General features: G+C 45.4%; 1 protein-coding gene across 2 annotated transcripts in view; it reads left to right on the top strand.

The window, feature by feature from the left end:
- Vapb (VAMP associated protein B and C) overlaps positions 1 to 19952 on the top strand; it is a 44927-nt gene extending 24975 nt beyond the window's left edge. Inside the window, exons 3-6 of one of the 2 annotated variants that reach the window (XM_005327081.5) lie at positions 10676 to 10779; positions 14133 to 14213; positions 15982 to 16158; positions 18549 to 19952. In XM_005327081.5, coding sequence (XP_005327138.1) covers positions 10676 to 10779; positions 14133 to 14213; positions 15982 to 16158; positions 18549 to 18707 — 521 coding nt within the window. In that variant the 3' untranslated portion in view covers positions 18708 to 19952. The remainder of the gene's footprint in view (positions 1 to 10675; positions 10780 to 14132; positions 14214 to 15981; positions 16159 to 18548) is intronic. The other variant, XM_078051878.1, reaches the window with a different exon arrangement.
- The last annotated feature ends 1312 nt before the right edge of the window (positions 19953 to 21264 follow it).

The following is a 21264-nucleotide window of genomic DNA, read 5'->3' as shown; positions in this document are numbered from 1 at the left end:
AAAGATGGATTGGATAATATTTGAATTACCTTTTTGAATCCCATTTTATTAATTTCTCAATTTATGTGCCTTTCTTAATGTTCAGAATAAATTAATATGTTTTCTTCTTTCTGTAATATGCATTTGTTTTGTAATGAAAAGCCACTAGTAAATTTTCAAATATAATTTATAAAAGGTGCTCATCAAATCAACTTAAAATACTAGCAGCATTGCCTGGCTTACCACACAGAATGTCACCGCATGCCTGAAAAGGATGCCACTAGTGCCTTGCTCCCATTTCTGAAAGCCCGGGGGATGTGCTAGCTCTTAGAAAGGGCTGTAAATCATTCTTTTAAAGAAAGAAGGAAGGGAAGAAAGGAAAGAAGGAAGGTGAAGGGGGGGGGGATGGTGGCGATGATACCTGCCCAGGGAGGGACCTGGCTAGAGAGGCTATAGCTTCTGGAAGGCACACAGATGTGCTGTGACAGGTGGAGCCAGGTGTCCTTTAGCTGTGCTCTTGGAAGCTCTTCTTACCTTTCAGATACCCAAGGGACCTTCCACTATGTTTTAAAAGTTCAGGCTCTGACCTATTGTTTTCTTCAGTTCATGGCAAGTCACTTACTTACTGGGTCCTTGAAAAAAATCTCCCTTTTAATAAACACAGGTGGTAGAGTGACAGTTGGACAGAGTGGGACCTGCCCTTCTTTTGTGGACTTGGGTAAAAGCCGCCTCTCTGGATTGCATTCTTCTCTTTGCTCGTGTCTCATTTCTCCTGTATCCCCTTCTGGGATTTGTGCCTGTGGTATGAGGCATGGTATGATGCAGGCCCTCTCTATTGCACTACTGGTCCAGAACGCCCTGGTTTGGGCCCTTGCTCCTGGACTTGCATCATCCACTGGAGCTGGCTTTGAATTATTCAAATCTGGACTTCAGCAAAATAGGCACACTCAAATGGAGATTGCAAGAGAGGAGATTGGATCCCCACTCCCCTAGACTTCAGCTGCAAGGAAAATAGAACTTTTTGAATTAATGAATTGTGTGAGGCAGTGGGGGGCCTCCCTGTTTGTTCTAGCTTTTCAAAATTAAGTCTGTTTCTGAACTGTATGGTGGGAAAATGTTTTTAAGGTAGATAATTTCTGAAGATGACTTTGTGGTAAGCTGTTAGTGGATTTTCTTTTTTAATACTGCAGTTTAATAATGAGGGGGGTTTCCATTAATATTCCAAATCATGTTTGCCAGCGGGTACAGCAGGTGAAGTGGTAAAATCATGGGCCCATCACAAATGCTTATGCTTCCTGTAATATGATAGTAAGTTTAATATTTTTATAACCTTCACTGAATTCTAATTTCACTAAAGTAGCAAGCACGCTTCCATTTGCAGTTCAATTATGCACATTGCTTGCCTGTATACCAAGCAAATTAGAAATGCAAAATATCTGTATGTGGGGGGGGCACTGAAAAGAGTCATTAGAGATACCAATATTTAGGTGCAGATACACTTTACTAAGTGTACCCTGGGAATTGAAAGTGTATTAAAGACAGACAAACACGAATCTCCCAGTGTCAGGATCTGTATTTTCAGTGAGAATCCAGAGAATTAAGAGCAGTGTTCATTCTTGACATACAGCCATACAGCCTTTTCAGCACTCTTCTCAATCACATTTAAAGCATAAAATTCTTCCAATAAAATCCTGCAAAGAGAATGTATATCAGCAACTCTTCTTGGGTGGAAACATTGGTCAATTAATGTAATTGGGTACTACAACAATTAATAATTAGTCCTGTCAAGATTCTGCTGACTCAGTTTAATGGAGCTGTTTGGTGGCCCTGGACCAGCCAGCTCAGGGTCGAAGCTTTCAAGTGATCAGTACCAGAGTAAAAGTGTGCGAGTCTGCAGACAAAGAGCCAGGCACACTCAGCTACCTGGTGTGGACCGCAGAGCTGCTGGGCTGCGGCTTCCTCAAGGCAGCGTTCCTCTTGTTTGAGAGTATGCTCTGGACGTCTTATAAGCACAACCTTTTTATAAATGGTTTTCATGAACCAGGCTTATTATTCTCAGATAGGAAAGACTCACATTCACATTTAAAAGATGTCTTTAATCTTTTTCTCCAGATTAGATTCTGGCTTTAAAAAAAGAAAGAAAGAAACAAAGAAAATTGCCAACAAAAATTCAGTTTAATTAATACTTTTAAAGATTCTCCGTATAGCTGGGTGCAGTGGTGCACGCCTGTAATCCCAGCAATTTGGGAGGCTACAGCAGGAGGATTGCAAGCTCAAAGCTAGCCCCAACAACTTAGCGAGGCCCTAAGCAATTTAATGAGACCCTGTCTCAAAATTAAAAAATAAAATAAAAAGGGCTGGGGGTGTAGCTCATTGGTAAAGCGCCCCTAGATTCAACCCCTGTTACCAAAGAGGGAGAGAGAGAGAGAGAGAGAGAGAGAGAGAAGAGATTGAGATTTTCAAAGTTTACTGTAATATTTAGGCTTCTTTAATGGGTATGACACAGTTTATTTTTTATACTTTGAAAGATGATGATCAGGAAGACTGCAAGGGCATGAGGGCTCTCCTTTAGCTGAAGGGACCTTCATCTCCCAAGGTGGCTGAGAAGCACAGAATCTGTGGATTTGCTGAGCAGTCAGGAGTGACACTTCTATCAGGTCTCCCAGGCTGGCATCTTTGAGCCCCAGCCTCAAGCATTGTCCTGTGGGCTCTTACTTAGACCCACTGCTTCTCCTGTGCAGCTCCCAGTTCATTACAGAAGGAAGGGAAAGGGCTGCGTTGACAGACAGCTGTGATAGTTCGAAGCAGAGGGGTAAGGACTGCCAGAGAGCCTGGGGAGGGTGAGCTCAGAAAGTGTCCGGAGATGCCTAAGCCTCCACCGCACACTTCCTCCCAGCTTAGCTGGTCAGTCCCAAGAGACATGGCTTCTAAGTCTACTAATGTGTCTACTAGTGTGCATTGAGGGTTCATAGTAACAACAGAAGAGTGACCAGAAAGAGACTAATATTCCATTGTTAAGCCTTGGGAGATGGGAAAGTGTGTTGGAAAAGATTTATGGTAGTTATAAAAATAAGCAAGTTAGCACGTTGTTGGCGTCTATATCGAATTTGCCTCATCTTCTGTTGATCCTGGGCAAAAGATGAGGGCATCTGTACTGATTTCTGCAAAATAAATTAATCAGACTTTGAGGAGCTTATTAAGACAGTCTTCATAAATTGGAAAATCCTATAAAAAACACAAGACAATTCAATGTTAACTTATTTCTAAGTAGGTAAAATTAATTATTGGTTGAAAGACCTATAGTTCCATGTATGGGTCCCTGATTAGGCAGGGAACTGGAATGGGGCTAGGATTTCACTGTTTGGAGAACCCGAGAAGAATAATGAACTGGCTTATGTAAGGGTTCATGGTCTGACAAAAACGTCAAGCTTCTTGCTTGGGCAGGAGTGGTGTCACCTCACTGTGCAACCCTGGTCTTCAGCTGGTTGGGAGCTCTGCTTGGGTGTTTGTCTTTTATTAGTTTGTCTTTCATTAGTGGTGACTGCATTATGACACCACAAAGGCAGCTTGGTACAGGTGGGCTTTTAATGTGCGTGTGAGTGAGGGAGCCAGTAAGAGGACACAGGGACAAGAAGACCATAGCCACGTGTGGCCACATGGAGGAGAGTGGCTCTGGATAGATCACACAGTTGAGGCAGGGTTCCTCTCTGAGCTGCCCCAGAAGATTTCTGGAGGGAGTATGATTCAGGAGTGCTTTGAATGTGGGAAAGGGAGAAGGTTCATCTCATGGCCCCGAGAAAACGTGCAGATGGACCTGAATGTGAGTTCTTGGAACATCCATACCCACTGGGGAGAAAAACATGTCAGAGTGAGCCAGGACTCTCCTAGTGACTTCAGAGCTCACAGCAAGGACCCACATGGGGGGCTTTCAGCAGGGGCTGGAGCTTTAGGAAACAGCAAGTTGGGTTTTCCAGGGACTGGCCTTGGGCAGCTCCCGAGAAGTGCACACTCCTGGTCCTAGGACAGCCCTGCCGACACAGAAACTCTGCAGATGGGATGGCAGTTTGTGTTTCAGCAAGGTCTGCAGGTGGTTCTGATACATGCCAAAATTGGGGAACCTCTCCTCACAGGGCTGTGTTAGCAGAATAAGTCCCAAAAGATGTGATGTATTAGGATTAAGTAGGGTTAAGTAGCATGAACAGGGATGTGCCAGGTAGGGCCACATGATGAAGATGACTTTGGGGAGGTCAGGAGAATTTCACCAGGTTTAGGAATAAGGGAGTTGGTGTGCACTATTTGGACCTGAAGGATGGCCTATTGTTTGGAAATACCAGAGATCCGAGGAACAGGATATGAAGAACTGAACTGATTGTCTTCCATTCGGGAGATAGGTTTTGTTAGAGGAGGGTTCAATCTGAGGAATTACTGATATGAGCAGGGTGCTGGGGGAGGTTACATTTCTGGGACTAATAGGGTCGTACAGAGTGCTTGGATGGGAAAGAAATGGATGGTTGGAGGAGACACTGGGGTGGGGGGAATCTGGAGGTGGGTCACTGGGGCCTGGGCTGACTGGGCATGTAGGTAGGACATGGAGAAGACGTGTCCGTGGCAGGATTCTGCGATGAAGTGTATGCCATCTTACTTGTTGGGTTTTGTTCATTTGTTCTTTTACCTTATGAAGCAGGTGGAGATGCCCTGACTTTCTTGGGTTCTGGAAGCTGCTTTTGTGCTGCATTTAATCAAGTCATCATTCCTCTGAGGGTGTATGTGTTTAAGTAGCATATATTCTCATTTCTTCTCTTTTGTAGAAAGTCTGATCTTGCTGATCTAATGTTTCATGACCCCAGAGTTCCTTTCTTAGCAGGAGCTCACTTCGCAGTCTGTAATGTCACAGATGTGGTATCCCAGAGCGTTAATGTAGGCAAGTAGTATCAGCAGATACATTTTAAAAGTAGGATAGATGGTTCATTTAAGAGGGTTTTATCATCAGTGTCTCTGGTATTCAAGTGAAATAAATTAAGTTAATGGGAAGCTCTTTTATAGCCTGTCATAGAAAAAAGTATATAATTTCTGTCACAATTTGCATGTATGGAGCTGAAAGAACAAACGATTAACAACATTTATCTGTCATGGTCTCATGGAGTTTCAGCTAACAGGGTAGAGCAAATTGAACTTGACACGACATGATAGCGGTGAGAAAGACAAACTTTCTGATGAGTTAGGACTGTGTTTAAGCAGTGTGTGGAGGATGAGGTGCCAAGGATCTGCAGACTGTCCACTGTCTGGGTAACCACTCTGGCTTGTCAGCTTGAGAGCCCTCAAGCGAAGGAGAACCAGTGGGTGGCAGACAGCTCCTCCACTTGCAGCGCTGTGGAGCAGGGGCTGAGTGCCCACCTATACCAAGATCTTCCAGGAAGTTCATGCTGAGGCCCTCCTAGGCTCTTGTTCCCTGCTGAAACATATCCACTCACCCGTTTTTCCAGGGCATTCGGGCATTAGGTTTGTTCTCAAAGTGTCTGCCTGTGCTTGAGAAGGGCAGTTGGACATGCTTCCTGAGGCCCCTGCAGTGCTCTCTGGGGTTGTGGCCATCTCCAGTCCCCTGCTCTGTGTCTTGGCACTCCTCTTTGACAGCTTGACCCATCGAGAGGTTCTTCCATCTCTATGCTGTGGTGACCTGGCAGGGGGTCAGGAAGCCTGGGGTGTGCTATGTTTAAAGGTAGTGCATGCTTGGCTGAAGGAGCACAGGGGTCCCCAGGCCCTGCGTGAGAGGCTGTGTTCAGATTTGGTTTGGTTCAAGCTGCTATCTCTTCTAAGTCACAAATTCTCCCAGGAGGGGGCCACAGAGCCATCAGTGACTTCATGCGAGTTGCTCAGCATTGCTTTCTTCCTAAAGGGGGCCGGCAAGGTAGCTTGGTGTAGAGTAATGGTGCTCAAATGTTCTGGTCTCAGAATCCCCTTCCACTCATGAATATTGAAGACCCAGAGTTTTTTTGTTTGGGTTTGTATCAATATCTGTCTTTAGAAATTAAATTCAGAAATTTAACAATTATTAATTTTGTCAACAGTAACTTTTTTTTTCTTTTTTTGGTGCTGGGAATTAAACCCAGGGCCACATCCCAGCCCTTTTTATTTTTTATTTTGAGACAGGCTTTCTAAGTGGCTGAGGCTGGCCTCAAACTTGCCATCCTCTTGAGTCAGCCTCCTGAGTCACTGAGATTGTTTCAGGTGTGCTCCACTGCACCTGGCTGACAATAACATTTTTAATGAAATAAAAATATTTTTAAAAATATGGCCTAGGGGCTAGGGTTGTGGCTCAACAGTAGAGCGCTTGCCTAGCATGTGCGGCCCCCTGGGTTCGATCATCAGCACCACAAATAAATAAATACATAAAGAAAGGAAGGAAGGAAGGAAGGTGTTGTGTCCAACTACAACTAAAAAGTAAATATTTTAAAAAGTATATATGGCCTAGTCCTTGACCTTGTCAACTGTCTTGACTGGGCAGTTCACAGTTCATGTAGCAAACAGATTGTGTGACTGTAGTCCTTTTCTCTCCACCCCGACACCCTGCCCGCCATCCCAGCCCTTTTTTTTTTTTTTTTTCATCTTGGAAACAGGGACTTGGAAGAGCCAAGTAGCACTTTCTTTATTTTTTATTTTGGTATTAGGAATTGAACCTGGAGGCACTTAACCTCTGAGCCATGTCCCCAACCCAACCCTTTGTTTTTATTGGTGTTTTGTGTTGAGACAAGATCTTGCTAAGTTGCTGATGATGGCTTTGAACTTGGAATCCTCCTGCTTCATCCTCACGAGCTGCAGGGAAAGTGACATTTTCTTACATGTAAGAAAATGTTATGATGTGGACTCAAGCCATGTTTGTGAGCTTTTTGAATTTTGCTTCACTGAAATGTGTTGATCTGTCTTACACTTTGGATTTTGTAATATCACTTGTGGATTGTTTGAAAAATATTGAGTGTGAGGTTATACAGATCTTCCAAATGTTGACATCATTTGTTATGCTGTATCAAAAAAAATCACATTCATCATTATTACCACCAATCTCATCAGAAGAGTCTTATTTTTTCTGCAACTCTGGATGGAACCCTGGACACTTGCTGGTCAAGTGCTGTGATACTGGGCTGGCCAATAAGAGTCTTTTAAGTGTTGGGTGAACTGGGTGCTCTTGGTGGCAGATTTAAATTTTCCATGATTATAATTTTTGCTTGAAAGCCTGAGTTTTGTTATTGGGAACAATAACTGTAAGTCTTTCTTGAAGTGGCAGGCTTACTTAGTTCATTTTCAAGAGTGTACATGCCATACACCAGGGTTGGAATGACCAGTTTGTCTATTGGTTGCTCCTTCACGTAAGAATGTTCCATGGGGAAACGCCAGGTCTAGTTCCAGCCCCAAGAGTTGCCTGGGTACATTGCTCACAGCAGCCTTTGGACTTAGGGGACAGCAGAAATATCATTTCATCATAAAGTGGCTAAAAAGGTCAGGCACAGCGGTACACAATTATAATCCCAGCTACTTGGGAGGCTAAGGCAGGAATATCACAAAATTCAAGGCCAGCTTGGGCAACTTAGCAAGAGCCTGTCTCAAAATAAAATTTAAACGAGAGGGTTAGGGATGTACCTCAGTGGTAGAGCACTGATCTAGCATGTTTGAAGCCCTAGGTTTGATTCCCAGCATCACAGAAAAATGGGGAAAGGGCTAAAAAGATTTGTTTTCAAGGTTGAAATTTAGTAAAATTAGTGCTTTTCTTACTTCATCAAAAACATTGTTAAGTGAACTGGCTTCCTTTACAACTAGAGTGCACAACCAGAGCCCACGGCAACCGCCCGCTTGCCTGCATCGCCACCATGCTTGTGCACTGTGGGTCTAAGTGGCGACACGGGAGAAAGTTTGGATGTCCTGGTGTTAGTGTGACCATCGTTTGGACTTCATGGGTCATTTGACTGGGGGTGTGGAGAACCCTTGGGGTCTGTGGGCTGTACTTTGAGAACTGCTGGGGGAGTTGGACTCTGGAATGGGGCTAGTTGGAGCCGGTCCTGCTGTCCAGTGCACTGCTCATGGAGCCCAGGTGAGGCTGTTCACTCAGGCTTTCTAAGCCTGTGTCTTTTCATCTAGAAAATGCAGACATGGGCCTCTTTGGTGGTTGCTGTGAGGGTTGAGTGGGAGGACTAAGGAGCATGTGCCTTCTTTGGTGGCTTGACACTGGCAGGTGCTGGTCAAGGTCATCTTCCTTCCCTTCCCTCCTGGGGTGAGGTGAAGGCATTGGGCTGAAGACCACAGAGGTGATGGAGAGGTGAAAGGGAGCGGCTCTTGGCTGTGGTGAGTCTTAGGTGAACACTCGCTGCCCTTTCTCCAGTGCCTTAGGGAAGGGGGAGCGTGGACAGGGGCCACAGCGCTTCTGTTTTTCTGAAAACCCAGGTGTGGTAGTTTGGGTCAACATTCTCTTCTTTTCCACACTGAAAAATACCAGCAAATGATTCTGTCACTGCCCAGTGAGACTGGAGAGTCTTAAATCTCATTTCACCTGAGTACTAAAAGTGAGAGCATATCTTCGCAGTAGTTCGAAGTTCTGTTCCATCTCTGGACAATGTTGATGGTTGCTACCCAAGAAAGCTCCTGGCACATGTGCAGTGGGTAGAGCTGCTGAGTGGGCAGGGTTCACCTTCCATGTGGCTATTTTGGTGGCAGAAGCAGGATGTTTAGCTCTCAGAAGAGTCTAGGGTTTGACCTCCACTCTGGCATTCATCCCTGCAGTTAAGTCAGGCTCTGGTGTCCAGCAGTGTTCGGGTCCATCTGCTGGAAGCTCATACCAGCTCTGCAGTGCTGGACCTCATCGCAGTCCAGGTCCAGAGCCGATAGCAGGGTAGACCTGGCGTCCACTGAATCTGCAAGAGCAAGATCCCAAGAAAAGTGGCCTTGTGTTTTTTTTTAGTGATCTTTTTTCCCTCTGCTGGTATCACACTGTTTGGATCGGGTACCCAGATGGAGCATTCTAATCTTGGTAATCTGTAAGGTAGGTAGACTGGGTGTCACATGTACACAGCCTTATGTTAATAAAGGTTTGCTGTCTCACATTTGTTGAACTTTGTCCAGAAGAAGTCTCCCAGCAAGTGCCCTTGTAACTCAGAGTGCTCAGATAGGTGTTGTGACAATAGAGCTGCCCAGGTGACTAGGTACACCTGTATATTTCAGGCCTTCATGTGATCAAGTTTTCATGGTCTTTCTCTGTTACAAAGATGGAACATGCTCCTGCATCCCTAAGATGGGTGGGGGAAATTACCATTTCTCTTTCCTGCCAGCCATGGTCCCATGAGCACTGCCATAGGGCTGGAGGTGCAGCCTACACCCAGATCCTGTCGGAGTGCCTGGTGGGTGGAAGGGGTGCCAGGTTGCACTTGGAGACAGAGGTCTTGGCTCTATGCCAGTGTGTGGCTTCCTTGAGACCTTGGGCAGGCCGCTTCTCTCTGTGGAGCCCCAGATTCTTTATGTGTATACTGAGGTTAGAGACACCTGTCTTTATCTGCAGCAGGGGTGGCGAGGCCATGGAGAAACCCCTGAGGGTGCCTAGCAGAAAAGGTGGCAGAAGCCCTGCCAGGGAGGACAGGACTAGCCCTGTCAGGACAAGGCATTAGTCCTGGTGGTGGTAGAGCATAAGCCCTCAGAACACCCTGCCTGGGCTTGAATTTGTGCTCTTTCGTTGTGTGACCTTGGGCAAGCTGGTTAACTTTCTGTGTTTCATTTTTTTTTCATCTGAAAAATAGGCATCAAGATAACACTTCTCTCCCCCTCACAATAGTACCCACCACTTAAGGATTAAATGAGATGATAATAGACCTTGGAGACAAAGCCCAATTTCTGGCATGTGGAAACCCTCATTTCATGGTAGCTTTTGTGGGCTACAGAAGGCCTCTGCTGCCTGTGAAGTTTTGTTTTGGCGAACTTAAGTAGGTTCGAGATTTAGCCAAAGCCTTGCAGCAGGTCACAGAGTTGAAAGCAGTGGTGGTTTCACAGGGGTAAGGCCCAGTCTACCCTGGGAAATGGTCTGGAGGAAGCCAGTCAGAGTGGGCAGGTGCCTCTCTCCAAGTAGCAGGAGCTCATTCACAGGTTCCTAAGGGAGGGTACCCTAGCTTTTTAGGGACCAAGTGGGGTGCTGAGCTGGTGTTGTTTTTTCCCTCCTATTTGAACATCTTGCTTATGAGAATTCTCTAGCATTCTGTTGCCAGAATCATGTTTCAAGCATTACCTTGATTAACTGTGCAGGGAATGGGGTGGAGAGAAGCTATAACAGTTCTTTAAATGGCCTTAAACATCTTGGATTATTCTCTTTTAGTTCCTGAACAGATCATTTGGATATGTTTTCTTGAGCACAAAGGCACGCGGTGTTACTGCCCTGCTTTCCTATTCTCTAAGGCTCGTTACAGATGTCTGTGTGGGTTTGCAGGAATGAAAGACCAGTGGACCAAGACCTGAGTCCTAAGCCCTGTTCCCAGCTCTCTGACCTTGGCAAATCCCCTAACTTTTCTGAGCCTTAGGGGGACCTGCAAAATGGAGGTGTGGGTCATCTCTTCTTGCTTCCTTGGAAAATGCCTGGGAAACTGCTTTACACCACAGCACAAGTATTAGCATGACAAATGGCACTGGTAACCGAGTTCTGACCCTCCTAATGAAATATTTTCTTTCTCAGTGATGTTACAGCCTTTCGATTATGATCCCAATGAGAAAAGTAAACACAAGTTTATGGTTCAGTCTATGTTTGCTCCAACTGACACTTCTGATATGGAAGCAGTAGTAAGTACTGAATGCTTCTTACTTTTTTCAGTAATAATAACAAAAACCAATTAGGTACAGAACTGTGGGTGCATGCATTTCAAAATGTGTCAAAATTATTTACATGGGAGTTATATTTTCAAGGAGGTTTGTATTTTGACTACCTTTCTGGTTTTTCTAAAACCAATGAATAATTTTAACGTTTTATGAAGCTCTCTAGAATACTATTCTTTTTTTGACTTTTAAAAACTCAAGTTTGTTTTGGCAGTTCCTTACTCTGATGGCTCATGTAGTAAATAGTTTGGGACTGTCCCCTTTCTTCTCCCCAGGAAAGGGTAATGTCGCTGTGGGGAACATGCTTTCCCTTGCCCTTCTTCCCAATCCAGAAGGACATGAGTGGTGGATACTAATGTCCTTTCCCACTTACACTTTCTTTCCTTTTTTTTTGTGTTGGTTCTCATAAGCATGATTCTTCTTTCAGTTCTTTTGGTTTGTCTGTCTGTCTGTTTCCTTGTGGTGCTGGGCCTCAGACTCGAGCCTCATGCATGCTAGGCAAGGGTGCTACCACGAGCTGCGTCCCCAGCTTGAGTGTTTCTTTTTTAACCACAGGTCCCTTCATTTTTTTCCCTAAATAAATATGTTTCGCTATGTGTTGAATTTTGGTAAAATTAGGATGACTTCATTTTTATAAATTAAATAAACAATATTATATTATCGGTTATTTCTGGAAAAGGAGAGGTTATGATATAAATTCTCCTCAAAGCAAGCTTTTTACACATGTGAATGAGTCCATGCGCATGCTGGTGCTGTGTCAGACCTTGTGCCCTCTGAGCACCAGCACTGACTCCCTGGTGCCCAGTGTTTAAAGGAGGGCAGGAGCACCCGCCCATCACTGCCTGTAGCCTGCCAGCCCCAGAGGGAGTGTGTTGGGCTCCCTGCTGTCTTTCTCCCCTCTCCAAGTTTTCTCCTGCTGGAGGATTCACGCAGAAGCTGGATTCATGACCCAGTGTCACCACTCAGCCTTTCTTTTAGCCTTGAGAAAGCGTAACTGATCATCTTCATTGATTTTTAACATGAGGGCAGAAAATGAAGGGTAAGTCAGGTACTTTTGAGTTTGAGAGAGAGCAGCAGCAGCAGATTGTCTTTTCATAAGAACCATCATGAAAGCATTTGCTCTTCCTCTTTTATTCCCTGGAACGTGTTGTGTCACCTCCTATGGCAGATACAAAATACACAGTATCCACGTGTATTCTGTCTGGCTTTTGCTGAACAACGTAGTGAAAAGAGTAGGTGCATGGTCACTCGGGTTTGAAGCTGAGTTCTGCCTTCTGCAGTTCAGTCCCTCTTGAAGTTTTGGTCGCCTGCATCATGGGGAGGCAGTCAGCTCACAGCATTGTGTGGGCTGGCAAGCCCCGGCTGAGGGCCTAGAAACATCTGGCCCTGACTATCTTGGCGTGTAATAGGCCAGGCTCTGCATACACGATAAAGGGTCAATTTGTTTCCTAGTGTGATTATTTTATAACATTTAAAAGTTCTCTTACAAAAATTCTTTGTAGGAAAATTTGGAAATACACAAAGAAGCAAAAGCCAGAAGTAGAATGGAGTCGGGTTCCTTCATACTAACCCAACCTGTTCACGAGAGCTGCGCCTTTTTCTTTATTTTAAGACATTTTTCTCTTTATTTTGATACATAGAAAGTAAAGACAGTGCATTGGCCACTGACTGTTACCTGGGCTTGCCCTTTATTAGCCTCTTGCCCATCTGCTTCCCTCCTGTCCTTACTTTCCTTTCTGCTGAGCCATTTGCATGCAAGTGCGGGTGTTGTGACTTTCATCCCCAAGTGCTTCAAAACAAGGGCAGTCTCTCACAGGCCCACAGGACGTGAGCACAGCCAACAAAATGAACCTTAATCCGGAATTAAATCCAATAGATAAATCTAGGTTTAGCATTTCCAATTATTCTAAAAATGGCCTTTCGTTATTATAGTAGAAGACTCTCCTACCCTTTTTGGATTTTTTTAAAATAACTTTTTAAAACAATTTTTTAGAGTCCAGGCTGATTGACTTGTAGAAAGCGTAATATCCTGTTTGATTATTTCCTCATGATTAAAGGCAGTTTATGTATCTTTTTGGCAAGAACATTCCATAGGTGGTGTCACATGGAGACATTTTATGGTGGGTTGTTGCTCTCTTGGTGATACTGTTTGGTGACATGGCTCAGATGCATTTGCTGGACCTCTGAGTTCAAAGCATATCTGCCCCTTGGTTAATAGATGATTGCTGTGCCCTAAGTCGTCTGATACTTTGAGACCACATAAATATCCTTCCCACTGGCACTTGTCACTGGGTAGCTTTGGCATCCAGTCATAACCAGACTTGCCTGGTATTCTTTTAAGATGTACCCACACACCCACATAGGCACACATCCACTGGGGCATGTGCACAGAGGAATGGACTTCAATATCCTTTGTAGTTTCTTCACTTAATATCCTGAGGCTTTCCCCCGTGTAATTTAACACTCTTCAGTATTATTTGAGTGACAGCATGCTATTCCATTAGATGGATCTGCCATAATTTCCATGGCAGTCCCCTTATGTTAGACACATAAGATTGTCTCCTGATTTGGGTTCTTGGCCTTGTTGCTCTGGCTGCTATCTGCATGGTCTGGGAGAGGGGAGGAGGGGATGCCTTCCTTTTCTGGATTGTAACTTTGCTGCTGTGCTGGTCTGTAATTCTCAGAGCACCCTGGATGCCCATCCTCCACTGCTGAGAGGGGAGTAAATCAGAAGTGTATTATCCCAGAACCTGGGGCTGATCAAGAAGGTGCTCTTGTCAGCAGAGTGGAGGGAGGAGTGGGTGTGGCCCTCAGGCAGGGCTTGGCGGATACAACCACAGTAGTAAAGAGTGACTTACAAGTGCTGTGTTCCATTGGTAATTGGCAGGGTGGGTTTGAAGCTACTCCCAGATGGCATGTGCCCAGGTTGTTCAGGGAGGATACCCTGTGGATTTTATTTTCTTAAGGAGACAAAGTTCCCTTTTGTCGTTCAGATATAATGCAGAAACCCCTCTCTGACCCCTGGTTCTCTGGGTTCCTGTGCATCCCCACAGACCAGTCATGGGAGGAATGGGTGGACTTGAAGGAGTCAGGCAGGAAGACAGTGGGGCTGTGGAGTACAGTCAGTGTCCAGGAAAGCAGGGCATTTAATCTTGTCATGCTAAAAGTACCAAAATCTCAGGAGACTCACAAGTTCCTTATCTGATGTATATCAGGACTTTCTCATTAGGAGTATTTTTCTGAAATTGTCAGTTATAGGAGGAAAATTATTCTTACAGCAGCTTTATAATATCCTGATTATTAAATTTAAATTGTTTTAGTGGAAGGAGGCAAAACCAGAAGACCTTATGGATTCAAAACTTAGATGTGTGTTTGAATTGCCAGCAGAAAATGATAAACCAGTAAGTATGTTTATAGTTAACAGTAATTGAATGTTGCAAGCTGATACTTATTTGCATACCATCTCCTGCAAAACCAAGATCTAAGTTGGCAAATTATTTTCCTACCCATAATGTATGAAGAAAAAAAATAAGCTGAAGTCAACAAATAAGTGGGCCTTTATAAAATCAGCCTTCAAAAGTCTTGCAGGAAAGACAACTAATTGAAACAGTTTGTTCCCTTGAAAATGCAGCTTGGTGGCTGTTGAGGTGTCATAAATCCTGAAGAACTTCTTAGGCTTGGCAAAGTGATGGGCTGCTATTAAACAGTGAGCAAGACCAAAGCAGGGAATAATTTGCCCTTTATCATGGTGCTTGATGGACAGGTGGTAAGCTGTTAGGCTCTGTTTTACAAAGTGTCCCTGTCAGCCCTTTCCCTCAACACCACCTCCCCCTCTCCCTTCCCCCACCTACCTCTTCAATCAAAGTCTGCTTTTAGATGGGGCTTTCTCAACCTCAACGCTAGTGACATTTGGGCTGGATGATTGTTTGCAGCGGGAGCAAAACCACCCCTCACTGAAAATCGCCTGACTCCATGTAACTCTGGTGTTGGCTGGGGGGAGGAGCACCTTCCACCTACCCATCAGCTCATTCTTCCTTGGTGTGAAACCAGGGGCAAACTTGTCCTGGCCCTCACTGTGACCAGTTGAAGAGAAGAGACTGTATCTAAAATGCTAATTTGGACTTCCTTCAAAGCTAGTAAAAAAAAAAATTAACTTATATTAAAAACAAAGAATTTAAAACTCATGCAGAATATGAAACTACCTTGGCCGTTAGTAGCCAGGGCTGGGAAATGGAAGTACTCTGAAGCATTCTGTAAACATCATCTAGAATGATCTTGGGGAATGCTGTTGATTTGTGTCACACTGTACAGTTTTTATCTGTTCAGTAATTGGCCACTATCATCATCCTATTTCTTTGAATGAATAATTGTCACATTTTCCCCTTTTCTCATTGTATATTCTGTACAATGTAGAAGTTGGTTTAGGGACTGGGAGACCTGGATTCTGGTCCTAGCTCTGGGCTAGAAACTTTGGGCCTTGCTTCCCAGGATTCCCTCCCTGGTGGGAAGGGGAGGGCAGAGCTAGAGATCTAGTATCCAGATGTTGCCCAGAGCCCCAGGCAGCAATCCCCAGTCACCTCCCCAGCCTGCTTATGTGCCCTGCCCCCACTCTCCAACGCACCTGGAGAGGCTGTTACAGCAGAACAGACTGGGACCAGGCTGTATGTGACCTGCCCAGAGGGAGGCTCTGGGTGTTTGTTTTCACCTTCATCCAGCATCCAGTTCCAGGTTGGTGGGACAGACCGCCCTGTGCAGTTCTCTCCCCATCCTCCCATCCTCGCCCATCCAGTCTTGGGGATGCTCAGATCTTCACGGTGAGAGTAATTTGTGGCTGATAATTCCTGAGCTTGCACAATTACAGTATGCTAATTTTTTGCATGGCAGGAATTTGATAGTGCCATTTGCACAGCCCTTTTTCTCTTTCTTTGAAGTATTAGTCTCAGCCCAACTGCATTCTTTGCCCTTATCCATAATTTCTAGGGCCCAGTTGCTTTAGGTTATTAAGATACTAGATAAATTGATCCATTTAAAAAATAAATGTGACTTATTACAGTGTGGACAAAACAGTACATTTGTGGTGTGTGAGAAATGAGAACTACCTCATTTTGCTTAAAAACATCCTTTTTTACATTGTTGGTGACGCTTGGACTTTCATTTATTTCTGAACAGCATGATGTAGAAATAAATAAGATTATATCCACAACTGCATCCAAGACAGAAGCACCGTCGGTGTCTAAATCTCTGACTACTTCTTTGGACGACTCTGAAGTTAAGAAGGTGCTGGAAGAGTGCAAGAGGCTGCAAGGGGAGGTCCAGAGGCTGCGGGAGGAGAACAAGCAGTTCAAGGTAACAGCGGCCACCTCCTCTGCAGAGAGCAGGGCCAGCCTCCCTGGACGGGAAAGCTGACAGGGCTCAGCCTTGGTTGAGTTCTGTTGTATTTGCTCAGTTTTTCTTACTTGGGGAGAAAATACTTTAAAATATATTTTTAGTTGCAGATGGACACAATACCTTTATTTATTTACTTTTATGTGGTTCTGAGAATCAAACCAGTGCCTCACACGTGCTAGGCGGGCACTCTACCACTGAGCCCCAGCCTCAGCCCCAGCCCACTGGGGGAGAAATTTTCATAGTTTTCATCTCGTTCTCAAAAGGATCCCAAAAGCCCCCAAGTAAGGACCACTGTTCCTTGGGCAGAAAATCCTCAGGTATTTAAACTCTTATCATCACAAAAGAAAAAAAAAAAACAAGACAACCTGTGTTCACTGTGTGAATTAGAAATCAGCAGTGGTTATTTTGAACATGTGTTTTCAAACCCTACTTCCTGCCATTCATTTGGGTCTCTTTAAGGGGCAAAATAACTGACCCATATTTTTAAAGACTCTAAATAGGTCTAGGCAGTACTGGCTCATCAAACTGCTGATGTGGTAGGGAGATTGGGGATATGGTGCTGTCCTAGTGGAGGGAGAGTGGAGTGCAGAGGGGGCATTGGGTGTCCAGCTTGGGTGTGGGCCGGTGGGCTGCACTGGGTGGTGAGGCAGATGTCGGGCTCGGGAAGTAAGCCAGTGTGTACAGCACAGCATTTCCCTGCCTGCATCCACTACACACATCTCTAGCCCTCCCAGCCATGAAAGTGTGAGTCTATTTCAAACATGGTACCAAAGGGAGTATCTCTGGCCATGAGATCATGGGGACCTTTTCTGCAACTTGAGCACCAAGGCTGCCTCTTCTGCTAACCTCACTCCTGTCTCGGGGCATGCTGTGGTGTCCACCCTCACTGTAGTGGCTTCAGGGACACACTCTCCATTTATGGAGAAGGGAGGATGCCTGGTATCTGGAAGCAGCAGCCCATCCCCTGTGCAGTGACCTGGACCTGCCTCCTCTGTACCTTCCTTCAAAGTTGGTTGTGAAACTGGCACTTCCCTTCTTGGCTAACACTCTGAGATAGGCCTACAGCTTCTCTTTGAGCATCTTTCTCTTCAGAAATAGAGTTCTGTGTTGTTTAAAATTATAAATAGGTAGAAATAGCTTCCATATAAACCCAATAAAATATATACTGTATTTTGCTGTGCTGATTTTTTAAAAGTTAATCAAACAATTGAGTCATTTATCACTGTGCAGTGATGTTGGCCATGCCCCATTAGCAGAATATCTTTAAAATATTATCAGACTGATCTTGATATTGGGAGATTCTTTATCCTGCCAAACTCTGATTTCTTGTTTTGTGTCGGTTCATTCTTTCATTTGGCCAACAAATTCAATGAGAGTCTGCTATGTGCTGGCACTGGATTCTAACCAGTGATTATGTTCCTGGAGGGAGCCTGCCCCATGGGCTGTTGACCACAGGGACACTTAGGCACCTGGTGAATGTGAAAGAAGTGGAAAAAAAAAAAAAGGAGAAAAGAAAGTGTGCTGCTGGGTGGGTTTAGGCTGTGCTGCTGGGTGGGTTTAGGCAGAGTAGAAGGAGCAGTCAGCATGAGGTCTAGCTGCAGAGATAAGCCTGGGCAGAACAGAAAGGCCTTGGTGCTAGGCCCTGCTCAGGAAGGAGAGGAAGACGTCCTGCTCCTCACCTGTCTGATGTTACAGGGAAAGTGTGGCAGGTATCTTCGTATATGGATGGAAGGAGTTGTGGCTTCTTTAGTGAGAAATCCACACATTGAGTAGAAAATACTTGAGATGAGTGTATGAAAGTGAGTCACAGTTACTATTCCAGATGCCATTCGATTTCAGCAATCTGCATGTAACTCATCAGGAGCCAACTCTGTACAGCTCTTCATGTGAAAGCTTCCGGGTCCCCCACTTTGTAGTTTCTTGTATTGTACGTTTGTGCCCTAAGAAGTGCCTGTGATTCCAAAAGCCAGTAGTGACTTGATTAGGGAAGCCTGTACCTGTGAGGCAAGAAGGATAGAGGATTTGGGACTGGACACGGGAGGAGGAATGTGCAGAGTCGCCACTGAGATGGATGCGACTGAGGATGAGAAGGGCCTGGATGGCCTTCTGAAGAGCTTTTTCCATAAATCGTGGGGAACCGAGAGTGTGCAGCTTAGATTTGTGTTGTAAAAAGATAGCTAGTGGCACCAACAGGGTGGATGACATAGAGGACTTCTGGCAGTGTCTCCTCAATGGCCTCAGGCTAGTCCTTCCCTCTCTGCAAGCGTCAGCTGCTGTGTGTACAGGCTGTGTTGGGACAGAGTCATCAGGGCTTGGACTATCTTTGAAATGTGCATTTGCTTCCACAGGAAGAAGATGGGCTCCGGATGAGGAAGACAGTGCCGAGCAACAGCCCCATCGCAGCGCTGGCTGCCACTGGGAAGGAGGAGGGCCTCAGCACCCGGCTGCTGGCTCTGGTGGTCTTGTTCTTCATCGTCGGTGTCATTGTAGGCAAGATTGCCTTGTAGGGCAGCATGTGAAGGATGGGAGTCAGATCGAGGCATCCACCATACCATGGAATTTAAATTTATCATAACTATGTGTAAAAAGAATTAACGTCTGATGACATCTCACAGGTCTTGCCTTTCAATTACCCCTCCCTGCGCGCACATACACACACAGATGCACATGATATAACATAATATAACAATCTTTTAGAGAGTTAAAACATAAAGCAAATGATTGGGGGAGAATGATCTCTGTTGGTGATGAGGGAAGCCGCAGTTGGCACCTCCATGGCGGGGTGTGACTGTCCTTTTGAACCCTGGTTGGCCTTGACACTCTTCCTCACCTTTTGGTGCTGGCTAGCAGGAGCTGGAGCCCAGTGCAGTGGGCTGTACAGTCCCCTGCAGGGCAGCCCCCACGCTGCTCACTCCTGCCCCAGGCTGCTTTTCCATGTCCTCAGATCTGTCCAAGCCACCGGTTCCTTGGGACGGTCCAACATGGCAAAAGCTGGAAGCACGGTGCCATGGCAGCCTGAGGTGTGCCCACCACGGGCAGTAGGCACGCATGGCCTCCTGTCCCTTGGGGATGTCATGGCTTTGTTCTCTTAGTGGGACCAAGCTAAGTTACTGTTGGTTCACGTAGTGAAACTGGACTGTTATTCAGAGATGTTTAATGCATATTTAACTTATTTAATGTATTTCATCTCATGTGTTATTGTCACAAGAGAGCAGTTAATGCTGTGGCCTAAAAATCACCTGTGCTTATATAATGCCAGTGGGTGGGGCTGGCACTGCTGCTGGGGCCATGGCTCCTCTGTCTCTGGAGGTTCTGGGTGTGGGGAGGGGTGATGGAATGTTGGAGAACAGCTGCCAGGAGGTATTTTCTGTGTCAGTCAGTAAAAAATGTCATAGGAGGAAATTTATAGGGACAGTCAACTCCGGGTCACCTGTATCAATGGAGAAGAGTGGCCAGTCTTCTAGATTGCTCTTCTGCCCCCTCAGTCACCCTCAGACTTCCAGCACACAGGCCCACATATGGGCCTGACCTCCTGTGGGCCCCCCCAGGGAGTCAGGATGAAGAGGTGGACTGCGCCTGCAGAGGGAGAGAGCTCTGGGAGGCGGTCTAGGCGGGTTCCTCCGCCAATCTGAGTGGAAATGCAGGTTTGACTGTGAATTAATTTTCTGCCGTAAAAGACCAATCCAATTCTGTTTGACTATGTAGCATCTTAAAGAAAAAAAAACTAAAATAAAGCCCCCAAATTAAGAGTTCTTTTGTCATTTTGTCACATTTGCTGTATGAGGGGAATTATTATTTTATCATCATCATTATTTTCCATTAGAAGGTTCTAAAATGAGCCCTATACATGAGAAATCTGGGTTCCGGAGGTTTAGGGGTGTGTGTGTGTGTGCGTGCGTGTTTGGCTGGCTTCAACTGACAATATGAAAATTGAACTGTTGACATCTTGGTGCCTGTTGCCCTTGCCCTTCAGTGAGAAGCAGCCTTGCTCTGGCCAGGGAGCTGTGCCACAGGCTCGTGCAGGTGCTGGGCATGGCCCTGTGTGTGTGTGTGAGTTTGAGCCAACTAGTTCATCAAAAAGATGACAGTTTGGGAAGTTCATGCATCTTGAGCCACATTGCTCCCAACACTAGCTCTGGTCAACTGGAACCTCAAGGCCAGCAAAGTGGGAATCTGTGGTCCATCTGAGTAAGTAGCTTTCTGTATTTTTGAAAAGAAATTTACTACAAAACCCTGGTGCTCTCAGAAGACATTAAGCAGGCTTTGTTCTGCCGAGCTAGGGTTGCAGGGAGCGTGCCTGTGGGGAAGGCTGCACCACTGTAGGTTAGATCATGATTTTTTCCGTGTAGCCTCAGTGCTTAAAGGAAGTGAGAAGACTGAACTTTGAGGCACGTGCCTTCTGCCACTTAATTTTCTGAAAGTGGGCTAAAATTTGCTAATTGGAGATGTTGCAGCAGACTAGTGTCTGTGGCTTCTAGTCCGTGTAGTCTTGAGAGGAGAGTGATTGAAGGCCTCCAGAAGTACAAGGGGAGCAATGCAGCCCCATGATGCTGCAGCGGGGCCTCCCAAGGTCCTAAAGGCTAGGGCTGTGTCTCCTGATAAAACAGCTCATGAGGGCTGGGGATGTGGCTCAAGCGGTAGCGCGCTCGCCTGGCATGCGTGCGGCCCAGGTTCGATCCTCAGCACCACATACAAACAAAGATGTTGTGACCGCCGATAACTAAAAAATAAATATTAAAAAATTCTCTCTCTCTCTCTCTCTCTCTCTCTCTCTCTCTCTTTAAAAAAAAAAAAAAAAACAGCTCATGAGAACAACCAGTGGTGGGGTTTGAAGAGTGCCTGAGAGAGGCTGGTGAGGTTTGGATTTTAGAAAGTGAGTTTGTATTTGGGGTGTGTCTAAGAGAAGTTCCTCAGTTTCTCAGAGGATGCAGATTGGTTTGCAGCAAAACGAACAAACAAATACCTTAAAATGCAGAGTTGTCTCTTTCAGCAGATCCTCCTCTGCATTCTCCTTCTCCCGTTGAGAGTGGAACTTGCGGAACACACATTAACTTGTGGGCTTCT

Source organism: Ictidomys tridecemlineatus, chromosome 5, assembly GCF_052094955.1.
Source record: "Ictidomys tridecemlineatus isolate mIctTri1 chromosome 5, mIctTri1.hap1, whole genome shotgun sequence".
In the NCBI taxonomy this organism is placed as follows: domain Eukaryota; kingdom Metazoa; phylum Chordata; class Mammalia; order Rodentia; family Sciuridae; genus Ictidomys; species Ictidomys tridecemlineatus.
This window is presented reverse-complemented; position numbering and strand designations above follow the sequence as displayed.